At 48.2% G+C, this 27,946-nt stretch overlaps 1 protein-coding gene across 1 annotated transcript; it reads left to right on the top strand.

The window, feature by feature from the left end:
• The first annotated feature begins 4,381 nt into the window (after positions 1–4,381).
• Positions 4,382–27,395, top strand: RAD54L (RAD54 like). The gene is made up of 18 exons (XM_077825148.1): positions 4,382–4,550; positions 4,664–4,750; positions 6,184–6,303; positions 6,881–6,941; positions 9,065–9,200; positions 10,331–10,400; positions 12,454–12,742; positions 13,331–13,455; positions 14,920–15,070; positions 16,984–17,110; positions 18,689–18,763; positions 19,029–19,159; positions 22,112–22,222; positions 22,641–22,764; positions 23,117–23,195; positions 23,301–23,480; positions 24,394–24,557; positions 26,288–27,395. The coding sequence occupies exons 1-18, from the start codon at positions 4,548–4,550 to the stop codon at positions 26,487–26,489; spliced, it is 2,235 nt and encodes a 744-aa protein (XP_077681274.1). The 5' UTR covers positions 4,382–4,547; the 3' UTR covers positions 26,490–27,395.
• Positions 27,396–27,946: the final 551 nt, after the last annotated feature.

Below are 27,946 nucleotides of genomic sequence, written 5' to 3'. Positions count from 1 at the left end.
ACCCGCCATGTTGGGGAGAGGAAATTTAGTACCGATGTTATCAAGACAGGAAAAAGAGCCAATTATCTTTATATATAACCACGTTCTGCCCACTGAGCCAGTAATCCCCATGTCTAACATTAGTCACTGAGTATGGGAAGCACTTCTAAAGTTAAATACTGAAAAATGTTCAAGATTAAATAAAGTCAAGGAAAGGTAAAAGTCAAGGGGCTAGACCCTCAGCTGGTGAGCCTAGCTCCACTGGCTTTTAGACCCACAACGTTCCTACGCTAGGAACTGACCTGGTGTTATCTTACACCCTGTATATTTGATGGGATATATTTAAGAACATAGTCATATATCAATGCATATATTTAAGAAGAAACAGATGAGTGGAAGATGGAACATACAGGCAGGGTGGCCAAGTTAATTTTACAGAAGGGCCCTTCCTTTTTTGTGTTTCCTATTTACAAAATACCAATCGTGCAACCTCGGTGGGGCCTGAACAATATTTGTTTTTAACTTCATTTCATAGGTTTAAAACCACCTAAATATTCCCCTCCTTCACACCCCCGGAAAGGAAGGCATCCTGCCTCTTAAAGGCACAAATGACTTTCTTGTAAGTGCCTCATTGGAGCGTCTATGAACATTGCGCCCTTTCTGCTGCCCTGCTGAGGCCTGCATTCTCAGCTGCCTGCCCGTACCACATGGGTCAGTGCAGCGCTCACAAGATCCGTTGTGATGCTTCCAAATGAGCACTGTGCGACCCCAGAACATGAGACTCTGAGAAACTCAAGTGTGCCACGAATGGTGAAACGTCAGGGAGAAAACCACATTGTGACAGCTGTAAGGGTTTGACAAGAGATGGAAGGCTTCAGATTTAAAGGCAACAACTGGACAAAAGTTGTGAAGTGCCTTGTAAAATGGTAGATAAAAGCACGCACTTCTTCACCCATTCGTGCACAAGCCAAATTCTGCTGTTACGCTGGTAAAAAAATAAAGACAATAACTCTAGTGACATAAGTGGAGTTACTGGGCAGTTACTGAGAGCAGCATTTGGCCCAGTATCTCAGGTAGAGAGAGATTTTGCAGTTTACAGAAAGTCTGTCTTATAAGTGCTCAGTGTAGCATTGAAGGGTCATAATTTATCATTTGCCACCTGTGATCCAAGGAACAAGCAACACACCCTCATTCTTTTCTGAAGAGTAGCCCGGCCTCCACTTACAAGTGTAATGTATCTGCTCCCAAATCATTAGCACTATTGGTTTGTTTTTCACCCAAGAAACCAGAAATGCCCTTGACAATGTACCAGAGGGACTGGCTCTTTGTTCTGTATTTGTACAGTGCCTAGCACAATGGGGTCATTATCCACAACGGGGGCAGGGGATGGGGGTTCCTAGGTGCTACAATACACATAAATAAACAGTATCTCTTTGTGTTTAGTGCACAGTGTTTAGTGCTCTGAAAGGGCCTCTCCTTACTCCACAGATGGCCTCCCTGAGTATTTAGAGTCAGATCTGCTTGCTTTCGTGCCAAAAGCCAGTATTTCAACTCCTGTTAACATTGCAGAGCCAGGACAGAGGAGGGGATCTGGATTCAGCAGGAATGTCCACTGTTCTGATTTTGAGGCTATAATCCCCATCCTCATCCTGCTGTGGCATCATTCTGGGGAAGCATCAGAAATCCCCCTGGAGCTCCCTACGCTCCCCACTTACCCATTGTACATTCTTAGTAGCTCCATCAGAGTCAAAGGGATACCGTGCTGTGGCAGGTGTACCCTGCCCGAGAGCCTGAGACACAAGTGCAGGGAACAGGACAAGAGCCACAGCCCTTCCGAACTAATTTAACTCATCCTGAGTTCCAGCAGGCAGAAGGTTTGAGGAGCTTGTGTTCAAGGCTGGAGCATTGGACGCGCCACGTTTCTTTTCCTGCTAGCACCCGATTCTTGGTATTGACAGAGATTCACTGGCGCTTCATTAGCTGTGTGTAATTATATATGACACAGTGCATTGTGGTTGCTGTTTAGATGGAAGAGGCTCTTCGGCAGACATCTCTGCAGAGGGGTTTCTTAAGTGAGCTGTAGCTTATGCTCAAATAAATGTGTTAGTCTCTAAGGTGCCACAAGTCCTCCTTTTCTTTTTGCGAATACAGACTAACACGGCTGCTACTCTGAAACCTGTTAAGTGTGTGTGTTTGTGTGTGTGCAATAAATCTGCCTGGAGTCCTGGCTGAGTGAGTGTCCCTGTCACCTGCTTGCAAACACCAGGGTGAACTGATTTGGGGTGGATGCAGATAACAGGCTAGACGGGGTGTAGCTCCTGAGGAAGATTGAAGCAGCTGGCCACGCATTGATCACTGACCCAATATCTCTGACAGCGTAAAACACCAGGCTTCGCTCTGCTACAGGCCCCTGGCAAGACTGCTAGGCCCAGAAGTAACATAGCCAGGTAACATGGAGACAGATCAGGGAGTCTCAGTCCACAGGCCATCCTTCCTGCAGGCCGTTGTGTTGTCAGTGCTACGGGAGTGCCTTTGCCGTACCGCAGCGAGTCTCTTGTTGGGACAGAGCTTTCAGAGCAACTTTAACAGCTCTGCTTCTCCGACAGGCCACGTCTCTGCACTGCGAGTGACCAGGGAAATGGGCACAGCTCAGAACAGCATGTGGCCGGGGCACGTGGGTGTGTAAGCCTGCTGCTAACAGGTTTTAGAGGACTTGGAATAACAGGCTCCATCTTGCATCCATGGAAGCCAGAGGGGGCGGGGGTCTTGCCTCCGGTTTGAATCGGACGCATGGGGTCATTCTCTGCTCTGCCCCTAGGAAGGGCTTGGGGGGTGTCAGTGCCCCTTTGCTCTCCCTCCTGTAGTATTTGTTCTCTACCCATCCTCACTTGCCCCTCGCCCTCTACTTTCGGTCCCTCTGCTGAGTGTTTCTCTCTGTTCCGCTCTGATCTTCCATCCCTCCAGTGGGCTCTCGCTCCCTGGGCACTTCGCTCGTTTTGATCCGCCCTGTCGGCTTGCTTTGCCTGCTTTATTCCTTTAATACGTCTCCTTTTCCTCAGCCCATCCCCAGGAGGGGTCCCGTGTCGCCTGTGTCCCCCCATCTGTCCCCCTCCTCCCCCCCGTCCCTTCCCCACCCCTCTCTGTTGGTCTGTCTGTCCCCCACCCATGTCAGTCTGCCCCCCTCCTCTCCACCTGTCCCTTCCGCACCTCTCTCTGTGTCTGTCCCCCACCCCTCCACCTGTCCCTTCCCCACCTCTCTCTGTGTCCGTCCCCCACCTCTCTCTGTGTCTGTCCCCCACCCATGTCTGTCTGTCCCCCTCCTCTCCACCTGTCCCTTCCCCACCTCTCTGTGCCTGCTCCCCTCCTCTCCACCTGTCCGTTCCCTGCCCGTCTGTCTGTCTGCCCGCCTCCTCTCCACCTGTCCGTCCCCTGCCCCTCTGTCTGTCTGTCTGTCCCCCACCCATGTCTGTCTGTCTGCCCCCCTCCTCTCCACATGTCCCTTCCCCACCCCTCTCTGTTGGTCTGTCTGTCCCCCACCCATGTCAGTCTGCCCCCCTCCTCTCCAGCTGTCCGTTCCTGCTTGTCTGTCTGCCCCCCTCCTCTCCACCTGTCCGTCCCCTGCCCCTCTGTCTGTCTGTCTGCCCCCTCCTCTCCACATGTCCCTTCCCCACCCCTCTGTCTGTCCGTCTGTCCCCCACCCATGTCTGTCCCCCTCCTCCCCACCTGTCCCTTCCCCACCCCTCTCTGTCTGTCTGTCCGTCCCCCCACCGCCCCACCCCCGGAGCCCTGGCAGGCTGTGCAGGAGCCCGGAGCGGATCGATGGGGGCGAAGCCGGGCAGGTATCGGCGCTCGATTGGCCGCGCCTGGCGGCGAGCGGGGCCGCTCGGGATAGAGCGAGGAGCCCGGGAACCCGGGCCCCGCCCCCTCCCCCCGCGCCGCCGAGAGGAGACGGGGACGGGCCGGACCCACCCAGCCCCCGAACCAGGGGTGACCCCCCCCCGCCTGCCCGCAGCCAGCCCCCCGGCGTGCGAACCCCCGAACCCGGGGTGACCCCCCCATACTGCCCCTCCCCCAGCCAGCCCCCTCGGCGTGTGAACCCCTGAACCCGGGGTGACCCCCCCATACTGCCCCTCCCCCAGCCAGCCCCCTCGGCGTGTGAACCCCTGAACCCGGGGTGATCCCCCCATACTGCCCCTCCCCCAGCCAGCCCCCCCGGCGTGCGAACCCCCGAACCCGGGGTGACCCCCCCATACTGCCCCTCCCCCAGCCAGCCCCCTCGGCGTGTGAACCCCTGAACCCGGGGTGACCCCCCATACTGCCCCTCCCCCAGCCAGCCCCCCCGGCGTGTGAACCCCGAACCTGGGGTGACCCCCCTACATCTGCCTGCCCCCCATACAGACTCCTGGGGTGCTCCCCTCCCCCATACAGCCCCCAGCTTGCCTACTCTCTCCCCTGGCCTGACCCCCTCCCCATACCCCATTCACACTCCTCCTGGCTTGGCCTGAGCGCCCCCCTCCCGTCCCGAGCTGCACCCTGTGTGGGGCTGGATGCTGCTGTAGCCCCCTACGATGGTAAGGGGGAGGGGCAGCACCCCCATGCAATCACTGGCAAAACCCCCTCCCCCCAACTCCCGTGGGGCTGCCGCACTTCTTCATCGCCATCTCTCTCTCCTTCCTTCCTGCAGAGGAGAAGCCTGGCCCCCAGCCAGCTGGCCAAGAGGAAGCCGGGGGGCGATGACTCAGAGGATGATGAGGACTGGCACCCCGAGGCGGTGAGCTCCGCACCCTCACCCCACCCCCCTTCCCCTCTGTTGTCTGGCTGGCTAGAGGTCTGTTTTCAGTGCTGCTGCCCTTCCCGCTCCTGGGCTGGGCTGTAAGGGTAGCGCCTTCCCTTGGCGGGGCTGAGAAATGCATAGGACCTGCTTGTGTGTCCTCTCCCATGAACAGGCCCAGTTTTCTCAGTAGCCGCCACCTCCCGGGATGCTCAGCGGTGACACTTTGGCCAACAGAGCACAGGTCCCAGCGCATGATGGGCAGGGCGTTCCCACGGTGGAGGGCTGGGATTATGGAATTCACGTCCACTGGAAATCGGGCTGAGCCTAAGGTGCTCCACTGTTAGACCAAGCGACAAGTCCCAGTTGTTTAGGCAGGTGTTTCTATAGACAAACAGTGAGACCCCAAACATGCTGACCCTGGGAATTTAGCCGTTGGCACCTGATCATCATTTTAAGAAAGCATTTATAAAGTCCCATGGAATTCAGTGGGTCTCCAGGGTCTGGTCCAAAGTTTAGATCCAGACTTCACTAGAGTTTGGGGATGTTTGGGTCAGGACCATATCTTAAAAGTCAAAGTATGTGTATCTCTGTAGAGTTGGTCTCTCTTCTTGGATAGAAACAACCCCCCACCCTCCAGGAGAATCACTGGATGTGCTGGGGGAGGCTAAATGACCAGAAATATAGATTCATAGATTTTTTAAGGCCAGAAGGGACTATTGTGATCATCTAGTCTGACCCTGTGTATAACACAGGTCAGAGAACTTCACCCCGTGATTTCTGCATGAAACCCATAACTTCCGTTTGGGCTACAGAGCATATTGTTCAGAAAGATACCCTCCCTGGAGGGAGAGATGGTTTTGAATGGGATCATTATAAATCATTGACCTCTCTATGTATGTATGTATATGTATTTGTCTTGTCACTTTCCTGAGTGTCTAACATTCAGCTTGAAATTTGCAGCCCTTTCACTTCCCTAATAAGAACTCTGATCAGGAGCCAATAGGGATGCTAAAAACCCTATAATCAGTGTGCTGGCCAGCATGGGGTGCTAACTTTTTTCGTGAAGGAAGTTTGCTAACTGAAAACAAAACAAATGCATTTTTGCTGACCCATATTTCTGCTGCATGCACCCAAATACTGCATGGCATAGCAATGTGACGGCACTAGTTTGGGGAGGGGCTAATGGATATATTCAGAATTAGAGGAGTATTTTAAACACATTCACGTCCAGGTAGGTAAAATTTTGGGCCCATCGACCTTGGCAGTGTCCTTACAATGGCAGTGAGTAATGATGTTCTGTTTTCAGACTTACTCAGCTGGCTGGCTTCATTGTCTGTGTGGTTAGATGCTTATAGAGCATGACGGTGATACATTTATCCTGCGTTGGTCTCTCCAAATCATCCGCAGCCTGTCCTGATTTTCTTTCTTAGACTCTAAAGAAGCGGAAAGCTGGCAGTGAGAGCCAAAGCTGGGAATGTTACGTGTCACCTTTCCGGAAACCGTTGGCCCCATTGACCAATCGACCTCACTGCCTTGATAGCAGCAAACATGTAAGTGGATCGCTCGAGGGCATATTGTCAGCACATGCCAATGAGTAGTTGCTCACTGTACATCTGTGATCAGAAGGGCTCACACCCTTCTATTAGGTTATACATCTTGGGCATGATCTGTACACGTGCACTTACGAAAACTCTCATTGAGTCAATGGGAATTCCACGTAATGAGGGCTTGCATGATTATTTATGTTATAGTAGCACCTAGAGGCCTCACCTGAATTTAGGGTCCCACTGGACCAGGCACTTTATTCATAGTGAAGTTCACACAACTTCCCTATGGAAATATTCAGTGGTGCAGTCAAGTATTAGTGATGTATTTAAGCAAGAAGTTTATGATGCTAGGATGTTTAATCACATGAAGCGGTATTAGTCAGTTTCATGTTTTGGAGAGTCCAGAGGGAAAACATATTAAATATGACTTTAAAATATCTGGGACAGAAACATCAGTGGGAATTGGGAGCACTCACCACTTTGCAGGATTGGGGCCTTAGCAAATGGCTTCTTTGTCTGTTATGTAGCTATCTCTGATAGCAAATAACTTTAATGTATATTTTTCTTTCTCCATTCCTAGGAGGCATTTATCCGCAGCATTTTGTCAAAACCCTTCAAAATACCCATTCCAAATTATCAAGGTAAATGAAGGGGGTTTAACAGATCTGTATCAAATCTGCCTCCTGTGAAAAAGGTGACATTTTGGTTTTGTCAGACAGTGATATTTTCCTCCTTTTGTATGTGTTAGTTTGAACAGAAAAATATAGCCCCATTAGGGAAGCAGTCTTATTTCTTATTAGTATTTAGTTTGGATAATCCTACATTTCAGTACTGGATTCTGTATTACGACGGTTACATATTTTACAAAGTACCATAAGCTTGCATACCATGTTACAGAACAAAACTGCGAGACAGGTTTCTGGCCCAAACAGTTTACAGTCTAAATCAGTGGTTCCCAAACTTGTTCCGCCGCTTGTGCAGGGAAAGCCCCTGGCGGGCCGGGCCTGTTTGTTTACCTGCCACGTCCGCAGGTTTGGCCGATCGTGGCTCCCAGTGGCTGCAGTTCGCTGCTCCAGCCCAATGGGAGCTGCAGCTGCGATCGGCCGAACGTGTGGATGTGGCAGATAAACAAACTGGCCCGGCCCGCCAGGGGCTTTCCCAGCACAAGCGGCGGAATAAGTCTGGGAACCACTGGTCTAAATAATACCCCCAATATCACTAACCGGAGGAACAATGTATGTGAAACCAATAAGCGTGCACCAGTTTTCTTTATACTTGGCTTGATACTTTAAGTCTCAGGGTGATCTTTTTAATAAGCTGTGTCTGATAGCTTCAGCTGTTCTTAAATATGTGGTGCACAAACTTCTGACTGGAACAAATGGGACCATTTTTTCTCCCTTGATTCAATAACAGGTCAACCAGTTTCACTCAAACTTTAGTCCAAATGTGGGGTTTTTATTAAATGAGACCAAGTATGGTAATTACCAGCCCAAAAGGAACTTATTTGATACAGTGGTTAGCAGCTGAAAAAGCAGGTTTGAAAGGAAGTTGGAATTAAGCCTTATTTGTAGAGGGTGTAGTATGTGTCTGCACAGCTTTTTTTTTATGGTGGGACTCACTAGATGGCGCTGTTATACATAGTCATCTTTTCTTGGCAGGGGAGCAGTGTGCAGTCTTTTAAGAGAAGCTGGATTGTTGTTTTGTGCTGAATGTTCTTTTGGGGGAGCTGTTGCAAGCAGCAGGAGATTATGCTTCATTTTAATCTCCCTAACTAGAGTCAATCCTTGGAGCAGAATTGCTTCCTGGGAACCAGGCACTGATGTTTGGGCAAAGATTTCTGAAGGAGAGGTTTCCCCGTGTGCTCTTTATGCCCACTTCTGTTCCATGACTGGTGTATCTGTGTAAATAAATTACACTAAGAAAATGCCCAGAATCCAAGTCACTAATTTCTACTCTTAACGGGAAGCTCTCCTGCAAGGCCACAACACCTGCTACCGCACGGCAGAGGGGGATGACAGAACAGTAGATTATGTGATATCCTTCTGATATGGCAGTCCACTATTAAATGCAGTGCTGTAAAGGTAGATGCTAATGGTCACATCCTACCCTGGGATAAATGCATGCAACTCCCACTGAGCTCTGAATTGGTTTCTGAGAGGAGGATTTGGGCCAGTGGTTTGTGAGATGCCTAGTTATATATTTACTGTACTCCTAGAACGTACAGCCTTTGGCCCTGCTTGTCCTTATACAAGGCTAAGTTATGGCCTTGAAGAGCCTAGGGGCATCTTCAGCACTCAAATGCAGTGGAAGTGCCTGTATTAGCTGTAATGCACCTGCAGCGCTGGTCGGGGAACGTAGTCAGCACCCCCACAGCTAGCTCAGAGTTACCCCGTGTGCAGAGGGGGTTGGGCTGTGACTGTGAACCTGCCCCCCCAGAGCTCCCCCACACTTTGCACGCAGATTATTGCTGCCTCTGTGTGAGTGCAGTGGGGGACAGGGCTCCCTGCCCTCCCTCTCAGCGCACCCGTAGAGAGCCATCCGTCAGCTGGCTCGTAGAGCACATCTAAGCCGCTGGTGCATGCAGCGTTGGCTTCCTCTGGAATCTGTATTCTGCCAGCATCACACCCACACTGTAAACAGCGTGTTGAGCCTCCTCCTTCAGGGCAGTGGATTGTGTCTGAATTCTCAGCCTTTTGCACGGCTCGGTTTTTTCTGGGAGGAAGCAACTGGCATTCCTTTGAATCCTGCCTGTGATTGTTTTCAGGGTCACTGGGCTTGAGGGCCCTGGGCATCAAACGGACAGGGGTAAGGAGCGCTCTCCATGACCCTTTTGAAGAAGGGGCTCTGGTTCTTTATGAGCCCCCGCCGCTGAGTGCACACGACCAGCTGAAAATAGACAAGTGAGTTACCCACAAAGCAGGTATTGTAGCTCCAACCTCGTTGGCTAGTCTTCCATTCCCAAAAGGCTCTGAACCTTGGGAATTTGGATCAGAACTTTGGAGTTAAATGTGGTTCTGAGCCTTGTGGCTCTGGAATGTCTCTAGCTTGTAGCAATAGTAACCAAAGGAAGGAACATATCCATCTTAGATCATTTGTGGTGTTCTACCCATGGGGTTGACTCGTGGGTAAGCCCAAGGCTCATTGTACACTTCAGTCCATTCCTAAGAAGGCTTTATTCCCTGTCAGTTGCACATTTCAGTGCTCAGTCTGGATATGTCAACATTAAGGTACAAGCCAACCAAAATGAGGAACTAAAAACTGGGGATTAGAATGGGAACCATCAGGCAACCTTACCTAGAGTGGTCACTGATGCTCCCATTGCAGGGATGAGGCTATCTTTGCTAACCACTGCTTCACTTCCAATAACAGTATGTCAGAGAGGTAGGATGGTCCAATGGTTAGGGCACTAGCCTAGCATTGGGGAGACCTGGATTCAAGTCCCTACTCTGCCATAGACTGAATTTGTGACTTTGGGCAAGTCAGTTATTCCCCCTCTGTACAATGGGAATAACAGCGTTACCCTGCCTCACAGGAGTGTTGTGAGGATAACTACATTAAAGATTGTGAGGCGCTCAGGTGTTATGGTAATAAGTACCTAGGCTAGATATATCCTGCAACCTTCATCTAGGAGTTGCAGGATATTTCAGGTTAGCACTAATTATCTATGTCACAAAAGTACTCAAGTCACAGCATCTAGTCATAATGTGGCTGTCCTGTGACATGGTCACCACCCATTCCGGTATTGTGGTGGGTGCGGGCTCTGTATCTGAATTGTGTTCCAGCTTTGCATTCAGGGACACAATTACAACGTGGTTCCACCTAGACTGCAAAATGGCACTGTGGTGTTTAACTGTCAGGGCAACCATGTACCAAGTCCCTAACGTGGTTGATCTTTGCAAAGCAGATAGGATTGCTAGCAGTCGCCTTCCTTGTGCCACTTACCATGAGTCCTCAGAACAGGAGTGAGCCAAAAAAGCCTGGACCAGGGCATTCATTCTACTCTCTCTCCTTTCTTGTTTGCCTCCTGCAGGGACAAAGTGCCAATCCATGTTGTGGTGGATCCCGTTCTCAGTCGCGTTTTACGGCCTCATCAGAGAGAAGTGAGTTTTGTGGGAAACTGCTTTGAGCCATCAGGAGTTCCTTAATCTCCACCTCAAGTGCTTAAACTTTACAGAGAATTCTGGGCAGATGGGTGGAGGGAGGATGTACAAAGCCAACCGCTACCTTCACTAGGAAGATCTGTTTCTAACTATAGTCATAGCAACAGCAGCTGAATGGATTTAAGATCATCCTTAAATATGCCAAAGGCCTGTTAGACCACAGAGATTGTTCCTCTGCTGTGGCACATTCCATTTCCCATACAAAAGTGCTGAGATATTGTGGGGTTGGGCCCTGTAAGAAACACTCAGATAGGTTCAGGGTCAGTTGGATGTTAAACTGATACTATGCTAGACCTTAGCCAAAAATCACTATAGGAGATCAATTAATGATTGTAATTTCCAAGTAATATTAGCTAGGATTCTGGCCTGCTATACACACATCTGATGTGTATGTGTTTAGACTTACACAGTATCTATCTGTCTTGAAGTCAAGATATGTTCTCGTGCAACCACAAGTTATGGGCTTGATGCAGGAATCCCTTGGTTGAATCTCTGGCCTGTGTTATGCAGGAGGTCAGACTAGATGATCATACTTCTGGCCTTAAAAATCTGTGAATCTACCTGCTTCCCGATGGTAATATTCCCCCGCGTTATGTGTTACATCAGAAAAGTTACTGTCTAAAAATGACACCATCTCGCTCCACAGATCTGCTCCCAGTGTCAGACCTGCTCACTTTAGTTTTCATTACTTCAGTCTAGCCTCGCAGAGCCAAATGAGGTGACTTCTGCACGAGCTCATGCATCATCAGTAGAACTGTAAGGAACAGACAGATCCTGCAAGGAACTCAGAATAGAGCACTACACAGAGCTCCTTGAGGCTTGGGACCTAAATTCCAATCTCTGTTTACCCTGAAGAATTTATACAGAGGTGTTCACCTGCAACACACCTCCATAGGGTTTGTATTAATAGTGTGGTATGCTAGTCAGGAAGAGCCCAGCTTGGCTTACAAAGCCCCCTGTGCCTAGTGCAACAGTCATTGTTTAGGATAGAACCACACATCAAGGCCTTTTATCATTGCACGTTAACTTGTTTGACTCTCTAACCATAAATTATCTGCACAGCTTTGCTCTGAAATCTCTGTTCCTAAATGTCAGCTGTCAGTAATGTATTTGGATCCTGAGTCAGCCAGTGTAGCTGCGTGTATGCGTTTCAGTGAAAAATATCTCCTGTCCTAAATACCAGAACCAGCAAAACCCAGGGCTAATGTGTTAAAATAAAACAAAAAAACCCCACACAACAGGCTAGGTGCCTAATAAGCTGTTCAGGATCATAATGGATACAGGACATTATCAGCGGTAGACTTATAACCAGAGGCTGTATGGGTGCAACCTGTGAGTTTTTATGACCTTCCAAACTAAGTAGGGTCAAATTAGCTTTGTGCCTGGATGGGAGACCTGCAGGGGTTGGTTTAGGCCGCTCAGTAGCTTGTGTTCTCCTTTCTGAGTCAAAACTGGACCAGTCGTGTAAGCCAGCACGGTGCTTGTCTCCAGCTGCATAGCTGGAGACACGCTCTTTCAGGAGAGATCCTGACCGCTTGTCAGTAAGCTCCCTGGCACTTTTTCTGAGGAGGGATGGTAGCCCCAGTGTCCAGGCCAAACTATATATTACCATCTTAGGTGTTCCTCACGTACCTGTCAGTGCAGTACGCAGGCGCTAGTCTGAGCAATCAAATTCTGCATGCCTAATGTCTCCCTTGTAATTTCAGTTGGATACTTCTTCACTTCCTGTCTCAAACTGGTGTGTAGCATTGCTATGCGTTGTTAACCAGTTGTATGGTTTGTCCGCCCCAGAGGTAGCTGCATTTCAGCAGCATCTCTGGGGATTCCTCTATATAGTTAGTATAGTGCTTCCAGTTCCTTTGTGCAGTGTACATCTGAGATACTGTGTATGATAACCTCAGACCCACAATGCAGTGAGACTGCGTTACTGCACACGGCTTTCGTTCTGCATCCACAAGTCCATTCTAATCAACAAGCCCCCCTTTTCATGCAGGGGGTGAAGTTCCTTTGGGAATGTGTCACGAGCCGGCGGATCCCTGGGAGCCATGGTTGCATAATGGCTGACGAGATGGGTCTGGGCAAGACCCTCCAGTGCATCACGCTGATGTGGACGCTGCTGCGTCAGAGTCCCGACGCCAAGCCTGAAATCGACAAGGCAATGGTGGTCTCTCCTTCCAGCCTGGTTAAAAACTGGTACAATGAAGTTGGCAAATGGCTCGGAGGAAGGATTCAGCCACTGGCCATCGACGGAGGCTCCAAAGACGAGATAGACCGTAAACTAGGTGTGGAGGCAACTACATGCAGCTGGCTTGTCTGTCACTCAGTCTGTAAGGGAGTCTTCTAGCAGAAGGAAAAGACACTTCAACAGCTGATGTAAAGATCTAGGGCCTGAGCCAAAGCCCACTGAATTCACTGGGGGTCTTTCCATTGACTTCAGTGGTGTTTGGCTCAGGCCCCTACATCTCTGTGTTCGTTCAGTGGATGATCTCCTGGTGTGAACCCCCCAATGAGATTCACATGGGTGTGTTTGGTTAGGGCGGTTTCTGAGCCTTCCTCTGCTGGAGAGCAGTCAGCGCAGGAAAGGGCAGGGGATGGGAGGCTGACGGAGGGACCAAAGGGTGTTGAGTGGGAGGTAAAGGGAAGGGATGGGGCGATTAGCGGAAGAGGAGGAAGCAGAAGGGAGGGAAGGGAGCCAATGGAGAGAAGCGTCTCAGAATGCTAAAGGGGAAGTGTCTCAGATGGGTTTGTTTAGGGTCTGCTCAAAAGCAGTTGGAATAAATGGAAAGACTCCCCTGGACTTATCTTCTGCCTGGCTTTCAAATATTTTTCCATTCCCTGTGCCGCTCACGTCTTCCTCTTCCTTCCTGTAGCCGGTTTTATGAACCAGCGTGGCTTGCGAGTGCCTTCTCCCATCCTGATCATTTCCTACGAGACGTTCCGCCTTCACGCCGAAGTTCTCCAGAAGGGGAGCGTCGGGCTGGTCATATGTGACGAGGTACAGAGACGGCAGCTGGTGTTTCTTTAGTCCCGTGTTGAGCTTTTTCTGCTTTCATATGGAGAAATAATCAGAACGGCCTGGCAGCATTTGCATCCTTGTGTTGGAAGTGCTCTTGGTTGCTAGCCCACAAATGGAGTGTGTGATAATATCCAGCCCCAGGCACCTTTCAGCCAGAGCTTCCCGGGTGCTGTACAAAGGGCAGTCAGTAGCACTGTCCTCACTTCACAGATGGAGAAGCTGAGTTACAGATTGGCTAAATGACTTACCCAGGCTCATGCTGCAAGTCAGGTCTCATGACCCCCAATCCTTTGCTCTGATCACTAGATTATGCTGCCTCCCATATGGTGTATACATTGCGTGTATTATCAGGCTGGACCTGTGTCCCCCAAACAGTAGAAGGTCAAGTGTCGGCTGTGCTGACGACAACACAGTAAAGATTAGGGAACAAAGGGCCTGCTCCAAACGTCCATTGACATCCATGGAAGTTGGATCAGGACCTACTGGAGCACTGGACTCTTGTGTCTGAGAAAGGATCTCTTTCCTGAGCACTGGGCTAGCAGGAGGAGCTGTAAGTGCGAATGCATGCCTGAAGGGGAGCCTCTGAGTGGTCTCCTAGCACTGCTAGGGGGATGGGGGGGCTGACGATACAGGGGGAGAACGTGTGAACAGGCAAGGTGAGTGATCCTTGCTTAGGCTAACGAGTTCGTACTCTCCAGGCGCTGGATTCTACTCGGCGAGGGCTGGATTTTTCGGGAGCTGCCTTCACACGAGTAAAATGCAGTTCCATTCAAACCTTTTGTTCTCCGATGCTGTGTATCGGTATCCAGCTTCACAGTTGTGCTAGAGCTCCGTTTTCCTGAAGGGAAAACAAGCAAAGCAAGCCTGTTCCCAGCCCCAGACCAACGAGGAGCTGTACAGCACTCTGCCTATGCACTTACTACTTCCTCTGCCTCCCCTAGAGGAGTTTCATTGAATGTTAGTGACACTCGGTGGCTTGGTTCTGTATCCGCTGTAATGCAGACTGAGATGATCCTGAAAGTGGAGCACATTCTTTTCTATCTACGTATTTATACTGTGCCCCACCCCGTGGTATCTGGGCACCTTAATGTTTTGCCCTTGAGTAGCAACTTTCAGCCAAGGATCTTGCAGCAATTTACAAATAGCGATAAATTAACCATCCTGGCTATTGCTGGGAGCTAGGGGATATTGTTCCCATTTTAGAAAACAAAATGTTTGCTTAATTTGGGCCATATAATAATTATTATTAGGGTAGCACCTAGGGGTAGCACTAGTCATAGAGCAGGGCCTCGCAGTGCAGGTGCTGTATATACCCAGAACAGAGACAGTCCTGTCCTGAGAAACTTACAGTTCAAATAAATCAGCGTTGACAGAGATCTCTCTGACCTGCTTCCTCTCACCAAGTGCCATGGGATTTCCTGTTTGCTTTTTTTTTCTTTTTAGGGTCACAGGCTGAAGAACTCTGAAAACCAAACATACCAGGCTCTGGACGGCTTAAACACACCACGGCGAGTTCTCATCTCAGGGACCCCCATTCAGAATGACCTGCTCGAATACTTCAGCTTGGTGCACTTCGTTAACTCGGGCATCCTAGGTAAGGAGCATGATGGTGTTAACCCCTGTGCAGCTTATAGAACCATAAAAATGTAGGGCTTGAAGGGACCATGAGAGATCATCAAGTCCAGGCCTCTGTGCTGAGGCAGGATCAGGTAAACCTAGACCATCCTTGGCAGGTGTTTATCCAACCTGCTCTTAAAAACCTTCAAGGAGGGAGAGTCCACAATTTCTCTTGGAAGCCTGTTCCAGAGCTTAATTACCCTTCAAGTTGGAATGTTTTTCCTAATATCTAACCTAAATCTCCCTTGCTGCAAATTAAGCCCATTACTTCTTGTCCTGCCTTCAGTGGACCTGGAGAACAAGTGATCATCGTCCTCATTATAACAGCCCTTAACATGTTGAAGACTGTTATCAAGACCCCCATCAGTCTTCTTTTCTCAAGACTAAACTGTGACTCAAGAGGCAGGTGGCCTATCTGGCAGGGACCTCCCCCAGCCACCAGTGCTGGAGAAGTTAGCAGCACTGGCCTTCGTGATGGCCCTGAACTGCAAAGTTCAAATGTGAATCTGAGCATTATCCTCGTTTATAGTACCTGTAGTCCAGTAGTGTCTAGTCACCAACTAGATTGGGCCCCAATGTGCTAGGTGCTGTACTCATTCGTAGTAACAAACAGTCCTTGACCCCAAAGAACTTACAAGCTAAATAGAGTAGGCAGACAAAGGAAGGCTTAATTATGCCCATTTCACAGATGGGGAACCAAGACACAGACAGATAAAGGGACTTGCCGTGGGTCACAGGGGGATTGTGTGTCAGAGCTGGGAACTGAACATTGATCTGGAGTCCCAGCCTACTGCCTTAACCACAAGACCACCCTTCCTCTTGATTTCTTAGTCCAGTGGTGGTCACATCCAGGGTTTTGGTTTGGGACATCTTTGGGACAAAGATGAGGAAGCTTGTGAATCTGGGGTTCACCTCGTCACCCTATTTACAGGGGAAGGGAGAAAAGTGTTTGAACAGAGGCATGATTTGATTTGTTTCTTTTTCCTCCTTGCTGGCGGATCTAATGCTTCTTATGGCTGCTTCTGCAGATTAAAACATTCCGTCTCTGGGCTCCGTCTTGTGTCCAGTGCCCTTGGTAGTCCATGGTCTGGTTTATTTGAAGAGCAAAGCATATAACTAATCTGTTGGTGTTTTATGTTCTCCACTGCATCAACAGGTTCAGATTGGCTCTGATGCTGTCTGGCAGGGAGGGCGAAGGCTTGTCCCAGAAAGGCCACATTCTGTTCAAGGGCAAGAATAAATAAACCAACCATAGATCAGTCTTTTATGTTTTGTTGTTATTCTGAGGGCCCTGGTCTCTTTGTTGTGAAACATAATGGCATGGCATTAAATCTATCCCTTCTTCATGCACAGAACTCTCTCCCCAGGCCAAGAGCAATATGTGGGCTGTGTCTGATTCTGCCTCCAGAATTTCATCAGAGGGAGGATGGGATGGGGATAGAAGGTGTTTTTATTTCCTCCTCTTTTTCTCCATGAGTTTTGATTTGGCTTGGGGACTTAGCACAGGGCGGCAACGTGATCAATTGGCCCATGTCTTCGGCAACTCATGGAACCTATTTGTGCCTCAGTTTCCCAAGCTATAATATGGGGCTAATACCTTTTGGGGGTTAGGGTTAATTATACTTGTAAAGTCTTTTGGGGATGGAAATGCTGTATAAATGTTAAATATTATTCTGTTGCTCACATTCACCAGCATTGTCTGAATTATTTCTGATGTGACAAACTAGGGTTTACGTGTTAAAAGCTAGGGTTGAAGTGTTTCCATCCAGGGCCCACAACCCTCTGGCAGTGCCTGGGGTGGAGGGGAAATCCACTTTTCTGTCAAAGGCCCACATGCCTGCAGATGAGATGCTGTTGTAACATTTGACCTTTCCCCTCTGTTTTGGACAGGGACAGCGCAGGAGTTTAAAAAGCATTTTGAAATCCCTATCCTAAAAGGCAGGGATGCAGATGCAAGTGAAGCGGAGAGGCATAAAGGGGAGGAGCGACTCAAAGAGCTGATCAGCATTGTGAACAGGTGAGTTCTAACATCCTCTCCCCAGAAAGCGAAGCATAAACCCCTTCCCACATACAGCCATTTTTGAAGATTCCAGTACGGTGTTGGAACAAGTCCTGTTGCGAGTTTTGTGCATTGAATAGCTGATGAGTCAATAAAGCCCTATTAACACTAAGACATAAGGAATATATTTAATGTGCAGTTATACTCTGCAAAGGGATTGTCAGAATGACACTCATGGTTCCTGCTAATCCCAGTTCATCACCGTGTATTCAGATTACAAATCAAAGGACGATTTTTCTAATTGTCCCATGTTTCCAACTCCATCTGGTGCCTTGGCATCCCACTGTTTTCCTTCTGCTTCTTGCGTCAACCCTTACAATAAAGATTCGACAACTAAGACGGCTGTCAACTCTCATGATGATACATGAGGCAGAACAGAACCCAGCTCACTCTCTCATAGCTGTGTTGGCTCTGTGGGGCTCACAAGAATAAACCATATTCATGCCAGTTAGGTAAGCTGTTGTGGCACTAGGAGTAAATCTCTTGAGTATTATTAATACTTACTTCTTATCTAGCATGTTTTGTCAGCTGATCTCAAAGCGTTTTACGAAGGAGGTCAGTATCATTATCCCCATTTTACAGATGGGGAAACTGAGGCACGGAGCAGGAAAATGACTTGCCCCAGGTCACCCAGCAGGCCAGTAGCAGAGCTAGGAATAGAACCCAGGACTCCTAAGTCCCAGTCAGTGTTCTGTCCACTCAGTCACACTGTAAGATGGTTTCATTTTTTTACACCGTTACTTTTCTGATTACGAATCGTAAGTAACCACGCTAACGAAATCTTTGACAGGTAACTGATTGACAGCAGAAGAGCCCTCACTAGAGTCTCCTCGGCATTCACAATGTTGCTGAAGTCTTGGTTCTATATAAGCTTTTGCAACCATTGCAAATGCCATAGAGCAGTTTATATTCACGGTCAATTTAATTTCACACGGTACGGCCGCTCTGCAAAATTGGCCATGACCTTGACATGCCTGGCAGTAAAAAGGCTAAGTGAAACATGTGGCTGGGAGGGGTAGAAGGGACTCCTTATGATCCTGCGGGCCCCTGCTTTTGTTCATGGTGAAGGGGATTTGAAGCTGGTGCTCTGGGGTCTGTTCAGTCTCTCCTGCTTGGGGAGTTTCCCACTATCCCCCATTCAGTATGCACACCCAGGTTTCAGTAACTCGCTCATCCTGGAATCATGATACAAAAGCAAGGAGAGAGGACACGGAGGTCAAAGATTAATTGAAATCAGTGGTGCCTATAGTCAAGGCAGCACATGAGAGAGAATGGTAGAGAATGGAGCACTTCCACAGCAGAGAACCCTCAGCCTAGAAACACCTGCCCCCGTCTGCATGTAGGACCCAAGAATACACCCATCCCGGCTGATCACACCTGCCAAGATAGAGGTGTGAAGCATTTTCTCAGGCACTGCGGGCCTAGATTGTAAGGGACTTGCACAGTCATGTTAGTCAGGGACAATACTGCAGTTCACCAATGGCTTTTTGTTCTTCATGTCATCTGTGTTTCTAATCCCCATTTCCTTCATTGCAGATGTTTGATCAGGAGAACTTCAGATATCCTGTCCAAATATCTACCTGTGAAAATCGAGCAGGTGGTTTGCTGCAGGTATGGGACAGTCTGCCCAAATCAAGGACAGAAAAGAGAGAACAAAAGTAAAGGCTAAACTCACAAAAAATAGTCTTGACTTTCGGGTCTTGGATTTTAGTGGTGTCTCGTCATGGAATCTGTGTAGGACTAAGGTTCTCCCCAGTGAGAGGTGTGTTTCTGTGGCCCAAACAAACTATAGTAGAGATGGAGGAGGAAGATTGAGATCAGCTTGTGGATCTTCCCAGACCTGCCGCACTGTGCTAAGCCCCCTGTTCTGTTTCAGGCTGACACCTCTGCAGACTGAGCTGTACAAACACTTCCTGAAGCAAGCGAAGCCAGCCGAAGAGCTGAAGGAGGGGAAGATCAGTGTGTCGTCTCTCTCCTCCATCACGTCCCTGAAGAAGCTCTGTAACCGTGAGTGAGAGGTTGATTTAATGCTATTATTGTATTATCTACAGAGCATTGGATGCAGAGCTTCACGAAACACTTAAGCCCAGCTCTCTGCTCCAAAGAGCTTGTAATGTAATGACTCCATCTGATGCAACTCCCTGTATAAATCACCCCCACATCTGGAGAGCTGAAACTAGACCCTTGAGCATCCTGACTCTCACAGGTCGCTGTCACTTGACCCAAAAGAGATTTCCTGTGGCTAGGAGTGCTAAGAGGTCCAGCCACTACAGGGCAACATTGCTTCACTCAAATACAGCCAGCAGTAGGGTGGTGGGGAATTTTTTTGACTAAAGATTTTGTCATTGAAAAATTCCAATTAGTTGAAATAGAAACTGTTTGTGAAGCAGGGTTGGTTCTGATGACTCCCCCGACCCGGAATGTTTTGGGGAAAAAAGTTTTGAAAATGTCTAAACCAAATATTCTGTTTTTCTGGTTCAAAACGACTTTTTCTTTTGAAACTTTCATTAATGAAAAAAAGGTTGAAATCAAAAGGAAACATTTCGATTGAGTTGAACCAAAAACCTTTTTTGGTTTTTTGGTTCTCAAAAGAATTTTGAGATTTTGATTTTTCTTCCCCATTTTGGGTGGGAAGAATTTTTAAACTCTCAAGAATATTTGCAGAACAGAAAACCCGTTTCGTGCCCAGCCCTACGCAGTAGGTACATCATGACAAGGATGTACCCACTCAGCCCCAGGCACTCAGAGACACTGTCGGAGATCCTGCAGAAGTAGGTGCTGAGCTGGGAAAGGATGGAGAAAATTTGATGGCTAGGGAATGGGAGACAGTTCTCAGCAGAAGGGGTGGCATACCGGAGAGGAGCAAAACTACAGCTGGGAGAAGGAAACCAGAGCCAGGTAGGTGAAGGAGAGGCGAGAGGGGGTGCTGGGCGAGACAAGGGTACAACTGTAGGCAGGGAAGAGTTGTGATGCCATTGAAGTGAGGATGAGGAGGTTGAACTTGATGCAGAGGAAGAGGGGAAGCCAACCAAGGTCATTCAGAACCCAGTCCTGCTTCCATTGAAATTGGTGCTAGAACTCCAGTGGATGCAAAGTTAGAGCCCTAATCACCATTGCCATGCTCTTCTGTGGCGCCCTGTGGAGGCAGCTGCTTCCTTCCCTGGTGCTGCTCTTTCACACAACTGACCCTTTTCCTGGGGTGGGGGAAGACCCAGCAGGTTGTCAGCTTGCTTTATGGAGACAGCAAGCTGCTGTGAGGCGTGCAGGTGATTTTTGGGTCCATAACTGGATTGGGCTTCTAGAGAAAGAGGAAGACAATGCAGAGGGACCAATGTACTGCTGCTCTGCAGCCTCTTGGCTAAGAACCGTTGTAGTATTCGATCGGTATCTTGTACTTCCTGCATCTGGAGACTCTCCTGGCCTTCGAGGGTAATGGACTCTGTCAAGGTTCCTTCCCTGCTCTGAACTCTAGGGTACAGATGTGGGGACCCACATGCAAGACCCCCTAAGCTTATTCTTACCAGCTTAGGTTAAAAACTTCCCCAAGGTACAAACTTTGCCTTGGCCTTGAACCGTATGCTGCTACCACCAAGTGTTTTAAACAAAGAACAGGGAAAGAGCCCACTTGGAGACGTCTTCCCCGCAAAATATCCCCCCAAGCCCTACACCCCCTTTCCTGGGGAAGGCTTGATAAAAATCCTCACCAATTGGTACAGGTGAACACGGACCCAAACCCTTGGATCTTAAGAACAATGAAAAATCAATCAGGATCTTAAAAAAGAAGAATTTTAATTAAAGAAAAGGTAAAAGAATCACCTCTGTAAAATCAGGATGGTAAATACCTTACAGGGTAATCAAAACAGAGAATCCCTCTAGGCAAAACCTTAAGTTACAAAAAGACACAAAAACAGAAATGTACATTCCCTCCAGCACAGCTTATTTTACCAGCCATTACACAAAAGAAAATCTAACTCATTTTCTAACTAGATTACTTACTAATTTAACAGGAGTTGGAAGGCTTGGATTTCTGATCTGTTCCCAGCAAAAGCATCACACAGACAGACAGACAACCCTTTGTTCCCCCCCCCCCACCCCACCCCAGATTTGAAAGTATCTTGTCCCCTCACTGGTCATTTTGGACCAGGTGCCAGCGAGGTTACCTTAGCTTCTTAACCCTTTACAGGTGAAAGGGTTTTGCCTCTGGCCAGGAGAGATTTTATAGCACTGTGTACAGAAAGGTGGTTACCAGACTCCATATGAGACATCTACAAATTCTGTGACCCGAGCAATATCAGTGCCACATAGTGATTTTTACCAACCTGTTATGGTGACCAGTTAGTGTAATACAAGGGTCTGGCAAGAGAACCATGCATTACTACTGCTGCTAGGTGCAACAGAAAGTTCTTTGTAAACGGAGCTACCTGCTGTGGGTCTCCCTGAGGCCCACCCACAGAAAATGCTCTAAGCTGGTTATTTTCCCCAGTACGTGATCCGTGATTCTGTTGGAGCTCTTGGGTTTTCCCCTGATGTCTCCCAGCTTTAACCTCCATCCTTCTGGCCAGATTGGAATGCGCGTGCTCCTTACAGAGCCCATCAGTGCTGCTCCTCAGCTGACCTGAGAGGTGGTCATTTAGCAATGCCAAACTCTCCTTCCTTTTGCCTTGTGAGCACGGTCATCATGCAACTCCCTGGCTGCTGAGTGTTTGAAGGAGTGATCCTGGCAGTAGGATATGAAGTAAGATTGGGGAGGGAGGAAGCTGTAGCAGCAGATCTGGGAGCCAGATGGACTGGCCAGTGGGGGTGGGTGACTCTCATGCTGCGTTTATATGTAATTATACAGTCAGTACAATGACAAGGACGCAGTCATCTTGGTGCCATCGCAGTCATGCTTCCCTCCTCAGCGGGGAGCTCTGCAAACTTCAAAGCCACAGTGGTTTCCAGATTTTGTTTGTTCTTCAGACCCTGCCCTGATCTACGAGAAGTGTGTGGAGGAGGAGGAAGGGTTTGCAGGAGCACTGGAATTGTTCCCTACTGGCTACAGTCCCAAGTCCCTGGAGCCCCAGCTGTCAGGTAACCACACTGTAACTCTGCTGTGTGAATCGATTGCTTGAGAGAGGGTGGCCCCCTGCGACAGGGAGCATGGAATCTTATGCAGTGACCAGGGGTACTTTGGGGTGACCTCTTAGGAAGAGGCTGATCTTGTGTACATCTCTGCATGTGTCCTCTCTAACCCAGTTAATACTCACTTCATCTGTAGATCTCAAAGCATTTTACAGAGGTGAGTAAATATTTTCCCCATTATTCTGATAAGGAAACTGAGGCACACAGCGATTAAGTAGCTTGCCCAAGGTCACAGAGAGGCAAAACTAGGAATAGAGCCCAGGTCTCCTGACTGATAGTCCAATGCTCTGTCCACTGGACTGTGCTGCCTCCCTACATATTGGCAATGGGATGTTTTTAACAACATGTTCACTTTTCTTCCTTCCAGGAAAGATGCTGGTGTTGGACTACATCCTGGCTGTGACTAGAAGCACCAGCAACGACAAGGTAGTCTTGGTCTCCAATTACACCCAAACACTGGACCTCTTTGAGAAGCTCTGCAGGACTAGGAGGTTTGTTGTTGGTCTTACTGATGTAACTATTGTAGGACTATACTTGGAACATAAACCTTAGCCTCAGGTGGCTGTTCTTTAGGTTTTCCCCTGCAAGACCTCCTGTTCTGAACTCTAGCCTCAGAGGGAGGCCCTGGAAATGGAACTAAATGTGACCCATCAGGTCTGGCTTCCAGGGTGAGTCAGCAGAACAGTTCTGTCCATTTCTATAGAGGCCTACAGCCTGAGACTCAAACACAAGGCCATTTGCAGAACTGTTTCTGTTCTTCTTGGGTTTTATCATTGTAAAACCAGGGCTATTAAAAGGCTATGATGATCTGATCCCATTAACCATCCTGTTGTCCTGTGACAGGTATTTATATGTCCGACTGGATGGCACCATGTCCATTAAAAAGAGAGCAAAGATCGTAGAGCGGTTTAACAGCCTCTCGGTAAGTAGAGCTTCCCGGACCCACGTCATTGGTCCTGCCAGTCTTTGCAGGTGTGATCATGTGACAGCTGGCAGGGATTTAATCTAAGTATGTCTTGCCCCACAGAGCCCTGAGTTTGTCTTCATGTTGAGCAGCAAAGCAGGTGGCTGCGGCTTGAACTTGATTGGGGCAAACAGACTCATCATGTTCGACCCAGACTGGAATCCGGCCAATGACGAACAAGCCATGGCTCGAGTGTGGCGAGACGGCCAGAAGAAGACCTGCTACATCTACAGGTTGCTCTCAGTGAGTCCGGAGTTACCTTTTAACCCTGTCGGGACATGGGTTATAGTCCAGTCTGCAGTTGATTATACTGTAGAATAATTGACCTTGCAACTGGAAAGAGACGCTGTGGCTTAGAACCTTGTAGTGTCTGTAGCCATGTGGCGTGGATTGCACTTGATTACATCAGGCCTCAAATCTTCTGCCATGGAAGCCAATGAGAGTTAAGCCATTGATTTCAATGGGATTGCTTCTGGGCCCTGGCTCTTTAATGGTGGCTGGCTTATGGGGAAATAGAAGTGACCGAAGCTTTATAAATAAGACATGAATCTTTTGTGGCAGGGTATAGATGTGGCTGTTGGCAGGGCACCATATTCCCATAATTGTAGTAGATGGCAGAATCTGCGAGTCCCTATTCAGAGCTTTAACCACCCCCTCTCCTCTGCCAGCCGCCCCCGTGGCACAGCATTGCCCTCCATAGCCACTGCGTTCCCACCAGCAGGGCCCTTGGGACCATGCCGCTGAAGGGGAATCTCTAGCAGGAGTTCCAAACCCTGGTGTCATCGTGTAGCAGTTGTGTACTCTGATTGGTTTTCCTGCATGTCGCCTCTTTACTGCAGCTGGCGGCCGCATCAGCTCATGTTGTGATCGTGTCACGTCGCAAGATAAGCGGGATTGGGCTGGGTCAGTGCTGGTAGCCCTCTGAGGGCACTGCATGAAGTAGTGGTGATGATGCGTCCCTTGGATTCTGTACTGAACCTGTGCCCCCAGCAAGGTGGCTCTGGGCAGCTGGAGGAGGTGGAATTGAACCTCTGGCCAGTAAAGACCCCATGGTACTTTTTATACAGATAAAGGCTTAATCCCAGCGTACTGGCCAGATCCCAGTTTTAGCCTTCTCCATGCTGCCCTTAATCCCACTGGCCGTTCTCTCTCATAGACAGGAACAATTGAGGAGAAGATTTTCCAGCGTCAGACCCACAAGAAGGCACTCAGCAGCTGCGTGGTGGATGAGGAGCAGGATGTGGAGAGGCACTTCTCGCTAGGGGAGCTGAAGGAGCTGTTCACGTTGAACGAGACCACAGCCAGCGATACCCATGACAAGTACGTTTATAAACACTGATGGGTTAGGAGAGCCAATGACCATGGCATAAACAGGGCTGACTTCATGACGAACACAGAGGCTGTAGGTGGAGATGCAAGCCCTCTGGTTCGCTGAGAACCTCTTAATGAACCATTCATGCTCGTGAAGTTATTGATCTGCTGATTCAGAAGTTGCTGGTACAGCAGGAAGATAATTATATTACACAGAATGTCTCATTAGTAGATTTCAAAGCACTTCATGATCTTTAATGGATTTATTCTCATAACACTCCTGTGAGGCAAGGCAGGGCTATTATCCGCATTGTACAAAGGGGAAACTGAGGCACAGAGATGCTACGTGACTAACTGAAGGTCCCATGGGAAATCTGTGTCAGAGCAGGGAATTAAACCTGGGACCCTCACATCCTAGGTTAGTGCCCTAACCGAGTGACCGTCTTCCTCTCTATTGATGGGGAGGTAGAGGAGAGGAGAGTGTCTAGGGTGGACTTCCATTTCCAACACTCCATAAATCATAAGGAAATGGACACTACCTACTCACCCTCTCATTTTGTCATGGAAGTTTCTATTATCGGACAAGTACTCAAACCACCCCTGCTGATGCATCCACCTACATCCTTGGGAGGGTGAGAGGCTGTAAGATATCATGGGGAAGTGAAAGTTATTTTTAATTTCCCAAAGCTTTTCAAGCACAGAAAGTCCAGGGATGGAAGATCCCTATTTGATCATCTGCCCCTTCTTCCCCCTCTCCCCCCCCCCCCCCCCAACACTGTAAGATTGTTACCCACTGTGCATTTAACAAATGGCTTGTCTGGTTTTAAATGCACAGTGGGGCGTCCACCACTTCCCTTGGGAGGCTAGTGGACGTTCATTGCCATAGGTAGTGATTCTAAACCAAGAACAATTTTATATACAAACTGACAATTCACCCTGTGTAAATGTATGAAAATCAGATCCTTCCTTTGTTATCTGCCGAGTCCTGAGTTCAGGATTCCTTATTTAAAACCCGCTCCACCATAACCACTTAAAACAGCTGTGCTGGGCTGAGAGATTGTGATGTCCTTAGGTGTGATGCAAGGGAATTACCAAAGTACGTAGGTCCTGGAAGGTAAAAGGACGATTTTCTAAACTGACTTGTAATTCAAGTCTACACACATGCTCTGTTTCTGACCTAGGATTTTACAGGTGATTAGGTTTGAGGTCTTACTGCTCTGAGTAAACTAAAGAGAGTATTGTTTACCTTCTAAATGAAGCACTTTCTCAACTCCCTTTGGAGCCACTGCTGGTTTCATGTAGTTCACCTCTTTTCCCATGATTTGCCTGAATTTGGATGGATTTTATTATAACACTTTCATTGTATGTATAAACGTTCACATGTGGAGCCTAGGGTGCTTTGGAAATAAAAGCCCAGATTTCCCAAATGGAATCATGGTAACCAAGAAAGACTAAATGACCAGTCACGTGTCTCTGGTCATTTGCACACGCTGTTATGGTACGTGTGCACGCAGATTAGACACTTGATTTTGCCTGGGCTTTTTGTTGGGCCGATTGTTAGACAAATGGGAACTGACTAACCCAAATGTTGATGAAGTGCACTCTGTTCGTTGATGCCATCTCCATTAATTGTACACCCTTTCGCCCAAATCTGAAACGCTAGGATTCTGTACCTAGCCCAGCAGGTGTAGAATGTGCCCTGGTCCTCACCTTTGTGTTTTACCATCTTTGTGTTTTAGGATTAAGTGTCGCCGCTGTGTGAATGGCCACCAGGTAAAGCCTCCTCCTGAAGGTTCTGACTGCACCTCTGACCTCTCCCAGTGGAACCACTGTGCTGACAAGCGTGGGCTCCAGGACTCTGTGCTGAAGGCCACGTGGGATGCTGCTGTCACCTTCACGTTCCATCACCATTCCCACGAGGAGCAGCGAGGGATTCCCTGACAATGCGTCTCCGATGGTGGGGGTGAGGGAAGGCTCCTGTGGAAGTCAATCAAGCTCACTTCAATCACTTTCAAAGCAGAGGTCTGATAATGCAGCCTGTGCTGTTATCTGGATCCAGAACGGTGGTTCTGTTTTCTTCCACCAAGAAATTGGTAGGTCTTGAGCAAATTGTTAAACTGTACTTGGGACAGCAGGAAGCACGAGGTATTATCCGTGCTACTCTTGTGTCTATAACGTGTACTGGAGAAAGAGCTGTTTGGCTTGTGAAGCGATGTGCTTCAGTCTAACTTAGGACCTATTGTAATAGCGTCAAGACATAACCCGTTCTGCATCTGTGAGAGCACACGCAAGATCCAGTTCACACTTTGTGTCTTTTTATTTACCTAAGTCGCATTACAAAAAAACAAGTTCCATCTTCATGTGTAGGTTAATTCCTGGCTGCAGATCTGGTTTTCCGTGTGCTGCTACCACCTACTCAAGATTTTTTTCTCAGAGCCACAGTTTACAGTCTAGATAGTGAATGCATAGGCACTGATGAGATCTGGAATCAGCCGGCAGTGTTTACCTATATTATGTAGTAGACAGCTCTGGGAAATATCATCATTCATCTCAAGATCAATCCAACTTAAGCCATTTTTGAAAAACTTGGGTCTAAATGACTTGTGCTTCTGGATGGCCCAGTCTGAGACACCTCCCAAGGGCCTGATTTTCAGAAAGCGCATCAGTCAGGCCCCCTTAAAATCACTCTTCGCTTTGAAAATCTTGGCGGAAACAACCCTCTAATTTGTGTTGGCATCATTTTAGCAAGATCATTTTTCTACAATGCAGTAAAAGAATAGTCCCTAATGTACCAAAATTTCTACTCAACTATATTTTAAAAAATAAAGTTGCTGAAGGACAAGCAAACTGTTCTGTTTAAAACATTTTTATAAAATAAGCGTATGCATTAAATCAATACAAGTTAACGAAAGCAGGGCCTAAGAAAGGACTTCCCTCCAAGGGTAAAATGGTTGCAAGCAAAAGCTTTTTGTTGTACTGAAGGGTCTCGTGCAATGGGGATGTCTGTATTGGCCAAAAATAAGAAGGGCCAGTGCACTGGCTTTGTTTAGCCTTTTATTTTCTAGTCACGAGGGTGAGTGGGTTCAGGGTAGTTTTTGTTCCAAGCACAATATGAAAGATTGAGCCAGAGCTGTTCCTGGAATGCTGCAGTAACTGCAAGATTCCAGCAGACATTACTAACTATTCAACAGTAGCTTAAAGTCCTCAGAGTCCTGCTGTACGGTGAGTAAGAATGTTGTTTTAAATGTGTCGTGTTCAGTGGGCTAGAACCAGGTGAGATGCTCCTCCCTCCCCCGTCTTTATTCCTTTTGTTTATAGCCTCACTGTTGCTGAGTTTGTTTCCTTAATTGAGTCGCACCATGAAAGGGATGTGATCAATTCTCCCTTGCTTGGGGGCG

Source organism: Eretmochelys imbricata, chromosome 8 (genome assembly GCF_965152235.1).
Source record: "Eretmochelys imbricata isolate rEreImb1 chromosome 8, rEreImb1.hap1, whole genome shotgun sequence".
NCBI lineage: Eukaryota > Metazoa > Chordata > Testudines > Cheloniidae > Eretmochelys > Eretmochelys imbricata.
Note: the sequence above shows the minus strand (reverse complement) of the source record. Positions and strands in the feature narration are given on the sequence as shown.